Source organism: Lacerta agilis, chromosome 4 (genome assembly GCF_009819535.1).
Source record: "Lacerta agilis isolate rLacAgi1 chromosome 4, rLacAgi1.pri, whole genome shotgun sequence".
In the NCBI taxonomy this organism is placed as follows: Eukaryota; Metazoa; Chordata; class Lepidosauria; order Squamata; family Lacertidae; genus Lacerta; species Lacerta agilis.
In genome coordinates this window covers 69,162,395-69,177,024 of record NC_046315.1, presented here as the reverse complement: position 1 = coordinate 69,177,024, position 14,630 = coordinate 69,162,395, and the positions used below count along the sequence as shown (strand labels likewise).

Sequence of the window (14,630 nt, the reverse complement as noted above, 5' to 3'; positions counted from 1 at the left end):
GTCTGTTTAGCTAGTTATCAAACAGGGCCTCTCCTCCTCATCCATAAATGTCAAACTTTCTGTTATTAAAGTGGATTGGAATGTTTGGTACCATTTCAAATTATGAAGCAGGAAGATGTTGGGCAAATTAATCTTCAGATGGCTGTTTCCTTTGCATGTGTCTGTTTATCTGATCTAACAGCTGCCATTTAGAGGTGTATTACATCAGTAAATAATGGGTGGTTAAGTCCAGTCAAAGGCGACTATGGGGTTGCTGCACTCATCTCGCTTTCAGGCTGAGGGAGCAGGCATTTGTCCACAGAAAGCTTTCTGGGTCATGTGGCCAGCAGGACTAAATCGCTACTGGTGCAACAGAGCACCATAAAGGAAACCAGAGCACACGGAAATGTCATTTACCTTTCCGCTGCAGCGGTACCTATTTATCTACTTACACTGGTATACTTTTGAACTGCTAGGTTGGCAGGAGCTGGGACAGAGCAACGGGAGCTCACCCCATCATGGGGATTCAAACTGCCAACTTTCTGATTGGCAAACCCAAGAGGCTAAGTGGTTTAGACCACAGCGCCACCTGCATCACTTACATATATATATATATATATATATATATATATATATATATATATATATATATTCCCATTGTGTGCGTGGCGGACACCGATGTTCTCTGTAACTGCTGGACCAAAGCGCATCAAATTTAGGACACAGCATAACATGACCATCAAGGAAGGATCTGGCATAATAAAAATTAAAAAAAACAACACACCTATCATGCCTAAAATATAGAATAAAGGCAAAAAAATGGCGCACACATTACGTGTCACCAGCAACAGAACTGAAGACTTTGAACAACAACCAATAGAAAGGCTCATCGCAGGGCAGCGTCACAGACTGTGCGCCGACCAAAAAACCTCCTTCACCTCAGTCCTCCAGTTTCCATTTGTCCCTTTTTGCTTTAGGTTCCTGCAGGTCTGCCATGTTCAATTGATCTTCGTCCCAGGGGACCTTCCATTTCATTAGTGTTAAGACAGGTTCCACTTCTCCTTTTCTGGTGCCTTTGTGTAGCATGCCCTCAATCTCCACGATGGGAGCAAATGGAAATCCCCATTTATATTTGATCCTTGTCTCCCTGAGCTGTTCTGTAGCTGCTTTAAGGGGCCATGGTGAAAGGGATAGGGGGTTAAAAAGGCTGGAGAGAAGATAGAGCTCCAAAGTTTGTGTGAATACCCATGAAATGCAGCCATCTGAGCATCTGAAGATGCACACAGATAATTGTATGCCAGAGCGTTTTTCTTTTTTTTAAATTGTATGCCAGAGCGTATTTTTTTTTTTTAAATCAGCTTCTCAAACCTTTTAAAAACAGCCATGGAGGTTCCATCTTAAGATGCTGCACATGCTACAAATTCCAAAACGGACAACTTGGATTGCACCTCCTATAACTGAATCAGAAGAATTTTGCACATTGTGAGGTTCATGTTTATTTATTTCCATAGCAAACGGTGCTCAAGGCGAGACAGGTGGGCGGAGGAAGTGTGATATTTTTTCTTTCGAATTAGGTCAGATTTCATGGCATTCATTGAGAAAGAGTGAGATGGTTTTCGAGCTGCTTTGAAAGAAGTTGTTTCTGCTTCACTGTCAGTGATTTGAGGGAGGGTTTGAGCATGTGCAGGGAAATTTTGGCTTGTGCAGCCAAAGTGGATTAAAGCGTTCCATCACCCTAGCACAACAAATCAAGCAAATAGACCTTTGGGTTAGGAATGTGACAGGGAAATGCATTGAAAAGTGTGGGATGCTGACTGCAGTTCATCACTAGAAAACTGAATTAATTGAGACCTGAATTAATTATGTCTGGGACACTGCCCTCTTAGAACTTATTCTGCAGAGAAAGAGGACCATATGGGGTGTGTCAAAAAGAGATACGTTTGAGGAGGTTTTTTGGTTCTTCTCTTTTATAGATAAGGGACAGTGGACAGCATACTTTGTATCCCCTAGTGTCTCTCAAGTTCCTAGATGGAGAGGCCAGGTAGGAGCTCATTTAAAGTGTGGTTATGCATCAGGCATAGGATTATTGCATTGAAATGAATCTCCAAATGCATGAGAGCAAAGTGCTCATAATATTCCACGGGTGGATACTTTTCTTCCTTCTGTGCTCTGCTTTGCTTTATACAAGCTTGTGACTGCAATAATTATGTGTGGTAATAATTGCTGTTTTCAATGTAATGAAAATTGTGTGTGTGTGTGTGTGTGTGTGTGTGGAGAGAGAGAGAGAAGTGTGGGGTGAGCAAATGTTGAATGGGAAGATGTATAATCACCCCACAAGCAAATCTGGATGACTACAGGATGAATGCTCATTGTGGTATAACCTCCCTGCAAACAAAAGAGCACATTCAGGTAGCGTGCCTTTTTTCAGATTCATCAGTGTAAACTCCTAACTGAGCTGCATGCTCCTTCCTGAGCAATTGCTAGCCATGCCAAGCAGATTTCAGTTTGATAAACCCAACACCTGCTTGCAGATTGTAGTGGCGCTTTCCTTGACTATTTTTAGTACATATCTGAGGCTGGGAGTCTCATTTTCACTCAGCTCACTTTCCCATTCTTAGTGTAGAGAGGAACATGCAAGCTAGGAAAATGATGACCTTGCTATATTCTTTGTTGGTGTTTTATGCATTCTTTATCATTTGCTCTGTAAACAGTGTTTGGGGTGAGTGCCAATTGTTAGGGAGGAAACTGTCATGAGTCCCATGGAGAGTCAAGGAGAGCGGGGTTGTATTAGGAAGAGGAGTGGGAGGAGATTAGAGAGTTGGGTAGGACAACCCAGGGGAAGGTCCTAGCAGGCTGGGGGAGGACAGCCTGAGACATTGAGGAGTCTGGCCTAGACATACCCTCCGAAATTTCTCTGAGGAAAATAGGGATGTCCTATTTAATAATAATAATACTTTTATTATTCATACCCCACCCATCTGACTGGGTTGCCCCATCCACTCTGGGCATCTCCAACATATATAAAAACACAATAAAGCATTAAATGTTAAAAAGCTTCCCTACACAGGGCTGCCTTGGATTCCGAACACCTCGCGAGTCGAATGATTTGGCTCCTGAACACCGCAAACCCGGAAGTGATTGTTACAGTTTGCGAATGTTCTTTGGAACCCAAACGTCCGACACAGCTTCTGCGGCTTCTGGTGGGCTGCAGGAGCTTCCTGCAGCCAATTGGAAACCGTGCTTTGGTTTCTGAACGTTTTGGAAGTCGAATGGACTTCTGGAATGGATTCTGTTCGACTTCCGAGGTGTCACTGTATAGTTATTTGTCTCCTTGGCTTCCGGGTCACATAACTCCACACCCTCCAACATTTCTCCAATGAAAATAGGGACGTCCTAACATACCCTCCACCGTGTCTCTGATGAAAATAGGGATGTCCTAAGGAAATGTGGTGAATCCAAATAAGAACTCCAACTTCTAAGGAAATGTGGGACATTATGGGATCAAATCAGAAACCAGGATGGCTTCTGTAAATCCAGCACTGTCCCTGGAAAATAGGGACTCTTAGAGGGTCTGCCTAGGGAGTGCCAGGTGGGGAGGTATTGACCAAGATCGTGGGAAAGGGCTATCAGGAGAACATGTCATTAGGTACCCCAAGAGTGACATCACCACCTGTTGAGGTGTCTCCAGTGGCTCTACCTATCAGTAAATAGCCATTCCCTTCTGTGGATGAATCCAAAGGCGAGTGGACCCTGCTGACTCCACCTTCGCTTCCAAACACATAGAGTTGACAGTGCTGGCATGAACAAACCTTGCATGCCCAGCCTCTATGGAGGAGTAGCAGCTTGCTTGCCCAGTCCTGAGACTTGGGATGTCAACCATGTGAATAGCTGTGCCTGACCCACAGGGCAGAGCATGAGGCGGGTGAGCATACCAATTGTTGGAACAATGTCCTAGTTTATGCCTAGCCATGTATCATAAATCTCTGTGGTGCCTTGTAACCTGTAGACCAATGTTGGGATGCTCATTTGACTTCCTAATAACACAATTAAATGTTCCAACTGTGATGCTTTCCAAGTCCGATAGAGAGAGCCAGCACACAAACAGCCACATATGACAGTGAAGTGATGCTTAGAGGCATCCAAGAGCTTGCAAAAGTGCATATATATGGAGGGGGCAAAATTATTCAGTGGGGATTGGCTGGTGTGCCTGAACTGAGCAGAATTTAAGCATCCTGAATATTGCAGGATTAGTTTGCTGCCCTCCCTCTGGCCTGGTAGAGGAGGGGGAAAGGATGAGTCATCTCACCTTCTCTGCCACCCATTTGCAAAAGTAGCAGCTGAGCATGAACGTGCCTGGGCATGCCTGAGCAAAGCTCTTGCCAGACCATGCCCAATACCCTTTCTAGTTGCTAATCATGGGTCTTTTACATGCTTCCTTCGCAGAAATAGTGTGGAAAGTGATGGTTGCATTTATATTCCCAGCCTTCTAAGCATTAAATTGTATCACAGGATAGACCGCCTTAATGTCATTCTTTTTTCTTTTCCTTTTTTTAAAAGGACTTCATGTACATTTCACTGTTTGAGAAATATAGTGAGGCTGTGCTTCCTCTAAAGAAAAAAACACAATCTTGCAATAATTAAAATAAATGTCTCAAACATTACAAAATTGTCCAGGAATGGATACAAGTTGTGTAATCGCTAACTATGTCACAGACACAATCCACCACATGCCCATTGCACTGGCATATTACACAAGGTATTCACTATCACAACGAATAATCTGTATATTGGGGCATGGGAGGATTACATTTTCACAGTGACATAATATATATTTTTTAATGTACTAAGCCAGGGATCAGCAAACTTTTTCAGCAGGGGGCTGGTCCACTGTCCCTCAGACTTGTGGGGGCTGGACTATATTGGGGGGGGGGAATGAACGAATTCCTATGCCCCACAAATAACCCAGAGATGCATTTTAAATAAAATCACATATTCTACTCATGTAAAAACACCAGGCAGGCCACACAAATAACGCAGAGATGCATTTTAAATAAAAGGACACATTCCACTCATGTAAAAACACGCTGATTCCCAAACCATCCGCAGGCCGGATTTAGAAGGCGACTGTGCCGGATCCAGCCCCTAGGCCTTAGTTTACCTACCCATGTACTAAGCAAATTTGACAAAAGGCATTATCCTAGAAAAGTCAAATATTGCATATTAGGAATTGTTTAGGGGTGGGACTAAAAACAAAATGGATACATATTTGGTGAGAACATACAAATACATATTATATTATGGGAAATTGTTTTGCAAAAAAAGTGTAGATTAGGATAAATTTGCGCAGAAATGCTGATGAATTTTCACGAGGATTTTTTTAAATAAATAAATCACAAAATGATGTGGAAGACTAAAATTAAGATTGAAGAGAGAGAAAAAGAAGAGAAACTGAGCAAAACCAAGATTGACAGATCCACCCATCCCCACCTACTCTTGATGCCATATGATGTCAGTTGAGGGGCAGGTAACGCTTCAGCTGCAAAGAAACAACCAGGCAGTTGCCAGGGTCCAGGTGCATGAAAGGGTTCACAAACCAAAAGTCATCTTTGCTCTCATCCTCTGTGACTTGGCTAGGTAAAGGTACCCCTGACCATTAGGTCCAGTCATGGACGACTCTGGGGTTCGGTGCTCATCTCGCCACTGTGGTGTGGTGGTTAAGAGCGGTAGACTCGTAATCTGGAGAACCGGGTTCACTTCCCCGCTCCTCCACATGCAGCTGCTGCATGACCTTGGGCTAGTCACACTTCTTTGAAGTCTCTCAGCCCCACTCCCCTCACAGAGTGTTTGTTGTAGGGGAGGAAGGGAAAGGAGAATGTTAGCCACTTTGAGACTCCTTCAGGTAGTGATAAAGCGAGATATCAAATCCAAACTCCTCCTCCTCCTCCTCCTCCTCCTCCTCCTCTTATTCTTCTATAGGCCAAGGGAGCCGGCGTTTGTCTGCAGACAGCTTCCAGGTCATGTGGCCAGCATGACTTGGCTAGGCCTACACAAAGTGAGATTCTATTTCATAATCCAATGATAGGATTTACCCTAGTTTAGGGTTGCCATCGTCCCTAGTTTAGGGACGACAGAGGATGAGATGGTTGGACAGTGTTCTCGAAGCTTCTAACATGAGTTTGGCCAAACTGCGAGAGGCAGTGAAGAATAGGCGTGCCTGGCGTGCTCTGGTCCATGGGGTCACGAAGAGTCGGACACAACTGAACGACTGAACAACACAACAGGGTTGCCATATTTCAAAAAGGGAAAGCCCAAAATGGTTGGGACATCAATTCCGCCTTTGGAATCCCAGTAATGTCTGGGAAAATCCAGACGTATGGCAGTCCTACCCAAGTTGATCTTCCATTAGCAAGGTCATAAAAGCAGGATTTGGGGACAGAGAACTCCCTCAAACCCTCCAGGTGTCAGAAGCCGTCCCAGTTTCTCATTTGATCCTGGAATATCCCACTTTTCCTTAGGACACCCCTAGTTTGATCGTAGAAATATTGGAGGGTATGGAGTTATGAAACCCACCAAGCCAAGGAGATAAGTAACTATACAACCTTTAGAAGACATCTGAAGGCAGCCCTCTATAGGGAAGTTTTTAAATGATGAATGTTTTATTATGTTTTTATATAAGTTGGAAGCTGCCCAGAGTGGTTGGGGCACCCAGTCAGATGGGTGGCGTACAAACAATAACTTTTTAACTTCTTCTTCTTCTTCTTCTTCTTCTTCTTCTTCTTCTTCTTCTTCTTCTTCTTCTTCTTCTTCTTCTTCTTCTATAGGACATCTGAGGTAATTAGGGGAAGGGGTGCAATGTTTGCTATCCATCAGGAAAGACAGACACAGCCAAAAGTGTCATGGCTCTTTTTCATTGTTTTATATTTGAACATATTCTCTGTTTCCTCCTGTCCTTACAAGCTGTGCCTTCTTCTCCATACCCTTATCATATTTACTGAGGACTTCTCCAGTTAGTTGAAAGCACCCCACAAAATGGAAATGGCCCTGCCAGCTGAAACTGGAATGAACATGCACACATACACACAGAGAGAACACGACAAGTGTCCCATGGTAAAAGTAGGATTCATGGGTTTCTTATGTTGCTTACAGCAAACATTTCTTTGCTTAGTAGAAATCCATATTTGGAAGTTCACAGATTAACCACTTATGACAGAGAAGGTAACAGATAAGCACTCTTGAGGGCTAGTGTCTCTATATTTTTCATTAGTAAACTGTGATGTTGTGGTTACAAATACAACTGTGATAGTGAAAAACAGACTAGGTTGCAGGGTGTTGTACTTCCTTCCTCTTGCATGTTAGGAATCAAGTAGGTCATGAGAGGGGTGTGTTCACAGAGACATCAAAACAGTTTAAAAACTTGTCAATAGAGTTCAGTTTCTGTAGAGATTCTATAAGATTTTTAAAAAGTTAACCAAATATGCTCTCAAGTCCCAAGATTTTCCACTTCTCTCTTAGCTGCTATCAGGAGTAGGTCAGCAATAACAACTTGTTATTCAAAGAAACCCAAATAGAGCAGGCCTAGTGATCACAGCTACCCTCTCCAGTAGATCTCACCCCAACGATGCAGTTGTGAGGACTGCAGGTCCCCACCTTCCCATCGCTCCTTAAGTCCCTTCCTCCTCTGGTTCCTTCCTAAACACTCTGAGGCTCCTTCATCTTTACTGTCTTTGCTCTGCCCTCTTCATGCCTCTTTGGGTTCTAGGAGACCCAGGGGGAGGGGCGGTGGTTGCTGCAGGAGGGGGAGACAGCCTGGCTTCCTCACCAGCCTGACTCATCGCTGCCTCTTAGCCCCACTCCTCTCCAGCCTCCACTTCTGCCTCTTTTTCTGGACTGCTCTCTGCCACAGCCTCTTCCTGCTCACTGAACCCTGCTTACCTCTTCAGCTTCTGACACCTCCTCCTCCCAGGCTGGATCTAGACACGTCAAAGAAGCGATTCAGTTAAACACATTGTAAACTCATACAGGGAAAAGACGGGACTCCACAGCGCCATCTGGTGTCACGGTGTTATATTGCATATACAACGCATATAAAGTGCTTTTTCTTTACCAATCTAGCTGAGTCCCCCCAGACTGCTCTCTTTTCTCCCTCTGACCACTCATCATTGTCCCACCACCAATCCCTTGGTTCTGAGCCTTCTTCTCATGGTTGTTCCCCAACTGGTGCCTTTCACCACTCTTTTGCACCCAGCCAATCCATGACAGCCACAGTGTTCAAGAATATAAGGGGATTAGTCAAATTAGCCAAATTCATCAAAGCAAAGGCTATTGAGGGCTAGAAGGGAGGTCTGGAGGGTGGTAACATGGGGACAGTCCTTTTCTGCAGTGGCTCCCCATTTGTGGAGTGCTCTTCCCAGGAAGGCTTGCCTGACACCATCATTATATATATTTAGGCTACAACCAGGCATTTGGCCCTTAACTATCTTTGTCCTTTTAAAAGTGGGAGGAATGTTTTGAGTGTATTTCTTTTTCCCTTGGTTTTAATATATCTGTGTGAGCGGATGGTGATTGTCTGTCTGGATGTCTGTAAGTCACTTTGGGTAAGATAAAGCAACTAACATATGAAACAGAAATGAGCACCACTGAGTTTACTACATCATACTCGCAGGAAACTTTGCATATAGAATTGCAGTCTAGGGTGATCCTAATAAATTGGGTATTGTGCTGTGTGTGCTGTTTATCTTTGGTGTGTATATAGAATAATACCGCTGCCTGCAATTTTGGACTCTCATTGAGGGTGTGGATAGGATGAACTTTGTCCTCTTCAAAATTTACCACTATACCACTGATTGTGATAGCTAATCAGTCAGACTTACCAGTATATGTGGACCAATGGCTGCAGTCAGGTTACTGCCTGACTTATTCATACATTTTGTTCACCCTCTTTTATCACATCTTGTCCTACCCTCCCACAATTCATATACTGTTGTTTTTTGTTTTTAGTCCAGCACAACAGATTATCGGTGACCACCTCTCCACCTCATGGCTGCAACAATACTGGTTTCATCATATGTTAAGCAGTAACAATATTAAAGGGCCAGATCTTCTCTCTCACTTGAGCGCAGTGCTTTTCAACCTTGGGTCTCCAGATGTTCTTGGACTACTGCTCCAATCATCCCTGGCCATCTCAGGTGGTGGTCTTGGGTGATGGGAGTTGTAATCAAACAAAATGCAATGAGGAAGATTGTGTTACTCTTCCATTCTTCTGAAAAAAGTTGGACTTTTTTGGTGGTCTTATAACGTGTGGAATAGACCACAAGGAAAATAATTGGCTGACTGTGTTGAGTGGATGCCTTGTAAAAGGCAATGCTGTTCCTTTATTAGTTCCTGGGTTAGTGAGGATCTTATCTTCTGATGATGCTAAAGCAGAGGGGTAGAAATTATCGGGTAATCAGTTTCTTCACTGACTCCTATGGGCGTGCAATTTACTTATGACAACTCATTTACTGTTGTTATTATATGATTTTGGGGAGGCTACATATAAGCCCACCTGAGCCTCTAGTATTCCCCCACCATGCCCCAATGTCAAAATTTCCCTCCCTTTATTCTGTAGGCGTTAACAGCAGCACCACACTTTTCCCTGGTAGAAGTTATTGACAGACTAAGAGCATAATCACATAGTCATAACTAGGGGCAAGCATCCAAGATATACAGCCAGCCATAGCCCACCTAGTCAGATTGAGCAGCACAATTTCAAATTGGGTCTATGTACTGCTGCCACAATGGAGTAAATTTGAAATGGGACTCAAGGCAATGTCTCATAGCCCCATATTTATCTCAGTTTAGCTCTCGATTAAGAGAAAGGCAGGTAGCATATCTGCTGAATAAGCCCACTGGGAAAATAGCCTTATCTGTGGCTAAATTCCTCTTCCTGGCGCTCAAGTGTCGGAAGCGCAAAATCGAATGTCTCGATGTGGGTTATCTGTATGAGGTTTACTAGTGCTGTCCTATTTTAATTGTGTATCCCTCTGATGTTTTTTTTTATTAGTTCTATAATTTTGTATTGAGAAATGTTTTTTTTTTCTTTGTTTCTGACTATCGGTCGAATAAAGGATATGTATGTATGTATGAAATGGGACTTGCACCCTTGTCTCCTACTGTTCTTCCTTTCTGCTGGTCACCCCCTTCACACAAGGAAAAAAAGGGGGGAGTGGGGAGTGAAGGGTACCACACAGTGGGGGCTAGGATAGGGACCATGGCTTGACTATAAGCTCCATGATTTTCAACAGGAAATTGTGTGTGATTTGCAGGAAATTGCAAAAGGAGAGAGAGCCCTTGTGCTCAGGGTCTTCTTCCTAGCTTCCCATAGGCATCTGGCTAGCCACTGTGAGAATCAGCTGCTAGACTGGATAAGCAATTGGCCTGATTCCATCGGACTCTGATGAGTGTCATCTGCCACCAAGGAGAAAGCCGATCTTTTCCCTACAGTAAAGATCCCTCACTGTACACACACCTTGAGGAAATTGTGGAACTGACAGGGAAGAGAAAGGGGAATTCAGCTGCTTGATGGTCCTCTCTCTTCTCTACCTTTCTTTTTTTGGGGGGGTTGCTTGGTTTTGGGATGAGTAGACAAGTATGTTTGCCCATCTTTGCTCATCATTTCAGTAAATCAGCCCAATTTGGTGTTGCATCAGCGTAAGGAGTTGGGCAACTGTCCTTTTCTCATCTAGCCAGCATAACTCACGGAAAAGATTGCAGCATTAAACTACTATAAGGTTGAAGTAGTTTTAAAATTAGGGGAAATGCTGTAACTGGAAGAACAGTTGAGAAATGAGAACAAGTTTATTAGGCGAACATTTTGCAGTCTTCAAGACTGGAGATTTCCAGGGAAGGACATCTACATACACAGCAACAGGTGGGGAACTGTCAGCCCACAGGCCTATTTAGGCCAAGCAGTTCTTTCCTTTTCTTTGGCCCATGACCCATTATGACCTCCTTCGAAGGCATGCTGTCAGGCAAGGGCTTTGCAAGAAAATACACACCTTTGAAGCTTATTTGCATTCAAACTACAGTACCTGCAAACATACCTTTTCCCTCTCCATTTGCAGGTATAGTTTGACTGCAAGCCGCTTTGAATTTGTCACCTGATGCTATCATGAGATTGACAAGTGGCCAGCCCCATTGAGTGGGTCCAGCTCCCCACCGCTGATGTAGAGTATCCTATCTTAGGAGAAGAAGCTGAAACAGATGCCCCCCGCCTATCTCTCAACCTCATGAAAATTCACCAGCTTTTTAGTGCAAATTCCTCCTAATGTACACATGTTCAAATGTAATTTCCCCTAATAGGCACATCTTTGCACAGCATTTCCTTGTAACATAATGCATTTTTGTATGTTATTTTCATTAATATATGCATGTCTGTGGAACATGTTGCCCTAGTATATGTACATTACTTGGCTGGAGAACTGTATTGCAACATTCAGAGAAGCACAAATTTTGATAGATGGTTGTGTTTCATGTATTGTCTCAGCTTATGTAGGTTTCATAAAATGTGAATTAGGTACGTTCACTTTAAATGCAAACTGAATTGAATTTCTGCCCCAGGTTCTGCCCCAGGTTCTAGTCAAATATAAGCCTGAGGACTGCACTCTCAGAGCCTTTGTGGTTGAAGAGTGGGGTAAAAATGCTATAAATACATAAAAAGAATCACAATGAAACACGGGGCTTGGTTGATATAACACACATGACTGTCCATGTCTGGTTGTTATTTATTATATCTATAACTTGTTTTTCCCTCCAGGGAACTCAGTGCAACTTACATGTGATTCCCAGGAAGTCTTGTAGCTAGGCAATGCTGAAGGCCAGACTGATATTCATCAGCCCCTGGCCCATACTGATGAAGACCATCTACATGACAGGAGTACCAAGCAAATGGAACATGGGCAACAAAATTGGAGACAGGTGAGAAAAAGCCTGAAGTTATCCAAGCACAATTAGTAACTGTTCACAAATCGAAGCCTGTGTGTTGGCTCAAACCTTTTAGCAAACAAATAACATTTAAGTGAGTTCAGCACAGAACTCCCCCGAGAAATAGTTGTCTTTCTCTACAATATTGAGATTCCACCCTATTTCATTCCATAGCAATGATATGGTTCAGGAACAGTTTTGTCACTTGATTCTGCCAGTTGTGTAAATTGGCCCTGATCTCTCATGGATATCCCAAATTTGAATATTCCAAAGACAGCAAAGAAGAACATTAACTTAAGATTGGAATGCAGACACAATAAACATTCTTTTATTAAAACTATATGAATGTAGTATTTAAGAACGGCACTTGCAATATTGTTACCTGAGATGGCAAGCACCATCTCAGGTGCTTACACAGCATAGCAAGATTTGTCCATACAAAGCTTTGTCAGACCAACATCAATATCAAAGAGCAAATTACAAGATCATTCTAATGACTGAGAATCTGTACTCCAGGTAGTTGCATTCTTTTGTGACTTAGTGGCACAGGTAATTTGTGACATTCAAGGAAAGCAGTCTTAACAAATGTCTGTTTCCAGCCAACCAAATATTTCTATTAATATTTGTTCCATAAATTCTGCACAGTCAAAAGTGGTTAAATACATGCTTTCCTGCTCATGCTACATTTGCAGTTGTCTCTTAATAAGACAGGTGTCTCTCAGCTGCAAAAGTCTAACTGGACTTTGACATCAGTTGCCTTTACTCAACAGAAACAGAATCATGTGTGATAATTGTAGTCCATTTGATCTTCCAGAAACGTTTGGCAAAATAGTTCTGTGTAATCTGGAAGTTGAGGTTCTGCAATGAAATAGCTCCTGATTTTTCTTGAGGTCAATACAGTGCACAGGCAAAGTTTATTACATTCCAGAGCAATACAGACTATCTATTCAATACTTTTTGCATTGGTGCTATTTGCATATCATGCTCTGAAAAGATTGGAGTGTTTTCACTGACACCAACATTTACGCATCTGCAGAGCTTCTTCCGTATATTTCGCCGAAACTCTTTGGAACCAAAGTAATAAACCAATGGGTCAAGGCAGCAATTGATGGTGGCTACTGCAAATGAAATTTTGTATTCAAAATAAAATGATTTGTTCTGAATAGTGAAGACGTAATGGATAATTGACATGATAATGTGAGGCAAATAACAAACCGTAATCACTAGTAGCAACACTATTATTAAAAAGACAGTCTGCTTCTTGGTTTCTCTGAGTTGGGTAGAAGGGGAGTGGAGAAGTGTTATGATGATTGAGAAGTAGCAAAACCCCATGATGAGCACAGGTAGGAAAAAGAAGAAAAATACCAGAGAGCCAAAGTAAGCGATGAAACGTTCTGTCTTGTTGTCAAACATCTCTTTAGGCAAAACATCAAAGCAGGTGATTATATCCAGATTTTGTACACGAATCGTTAGGTTGTTCTTCATGAGCGGGATGAGGGGCAGTAAGACAAACACCCAAATGAGGGCGCATGTCAGGATAGAAGTTTGCATGGATCTCATGGCTTTGTAGCGCAAAGGGTGGACAATTCCTAGGTAGCGCTCAATGCTGATGCACATCATGGTCAAAAGGGAACAGTGCACATTACCATAGGACAGAACGGTGACAATACGGCACAGAGCTTCCTCAAAGGGCCAGTTGTTTCCCCGTAGATGGTAAACTATTTGAAAGGGGAGGATCATGCTGTATACTAAATCAGCAAGGGCCAGATTGATGCACAACACAATGGTGGGAGTCCAAGGCCTCGAATACCGACACAGGAACCACAAGCAGATGAAGTTGAGTGGGATGCTGATGCAGGCAATAACTGAGAAGATGGTAGACAAAGTGACCTGGAGTGCATAGCTTTGAAGCATCTCACGTGTGTCGTCTGACACATTCCTTACAGGAGGGAACAAGACTTTCGATGTTGGGATGAGTGGCATATCTTGAGGCATCGTTCTTCTGAAAATAACTGAAAACTGGTGGCGCGTCTTAGTCCTAGATTTAAAAAGGAAACGTATATGTAACATCCTTCATTGTAAGCAGTATGGTAATATATGTACTTTAACCGCTGTCTATTACACAAATGTGGTGGGGGTTTTTTTTTAATGGATACGTAAAAGCACATAAAAAGTAAATACCACAAAAGCTCATAACCATTAGGGATAGTGGATAGTGGACCATTTTACTAATAAAAACTGGGTATTTTCACACTTCATGGCATCACATCTGGTTTACCTCAACATGCAAATGCCATAGGGAGAAATTGGATGCCTGATGCAGTTGCAGAAGATGGACAGGAGGTGGCACGAAAACATGCAGCTCCACAAGAAAGAAGAGGCAACATCTGTTGCTGTGGAACCAACAAATTCAGCAGCAAATGCCTGAAGTTAGATGGGGGGAAAGCATTATATTACAGGGATCACACACAAGTCCACACTACCTACCTTTCTCTAGATTTACATGGGTACTTTCTGCCATTATGCAGTGCTATTGGGACAAGGTGGAATAGTTTGTGTTATTCAACCATGATAGCCAACTGGTCAGTTCCCTAATCCTAACTAACACCACAATTTCTCAGTAGGATTATCGTGACTCGCTCAGGAGAAGGTAAACCTGCAACGTGGATGATGCTTCAGTCTACATAATG

General features: G+C 42.9%; 1 protein-coding gene across 1 annotated transcript; it reads right to left on the bottom strand.

Moving 5' to 3' along the window:
- Positions 1-12,254: 12,254 nt before the first annotated feature.
- Positions 12,255-13,956, bottom strand: LOC117045912 (P2Y purinoceptor 8-like). The gene has a single exon (XM_033147480.1). It carries the CDS (start codon positions 13,933-13,935, stop codon positions 12,880-12,882), a length of 1,056 nt encoding a protein of 351 aa, XP_033003371.1. The 5' UTR covers positions 13,936-13,956; the 3' UTR covers positions 12,255-12,879.
- Between the last annotated feature and the right edge of the window lie 674 nt (positions 13,957-14,630).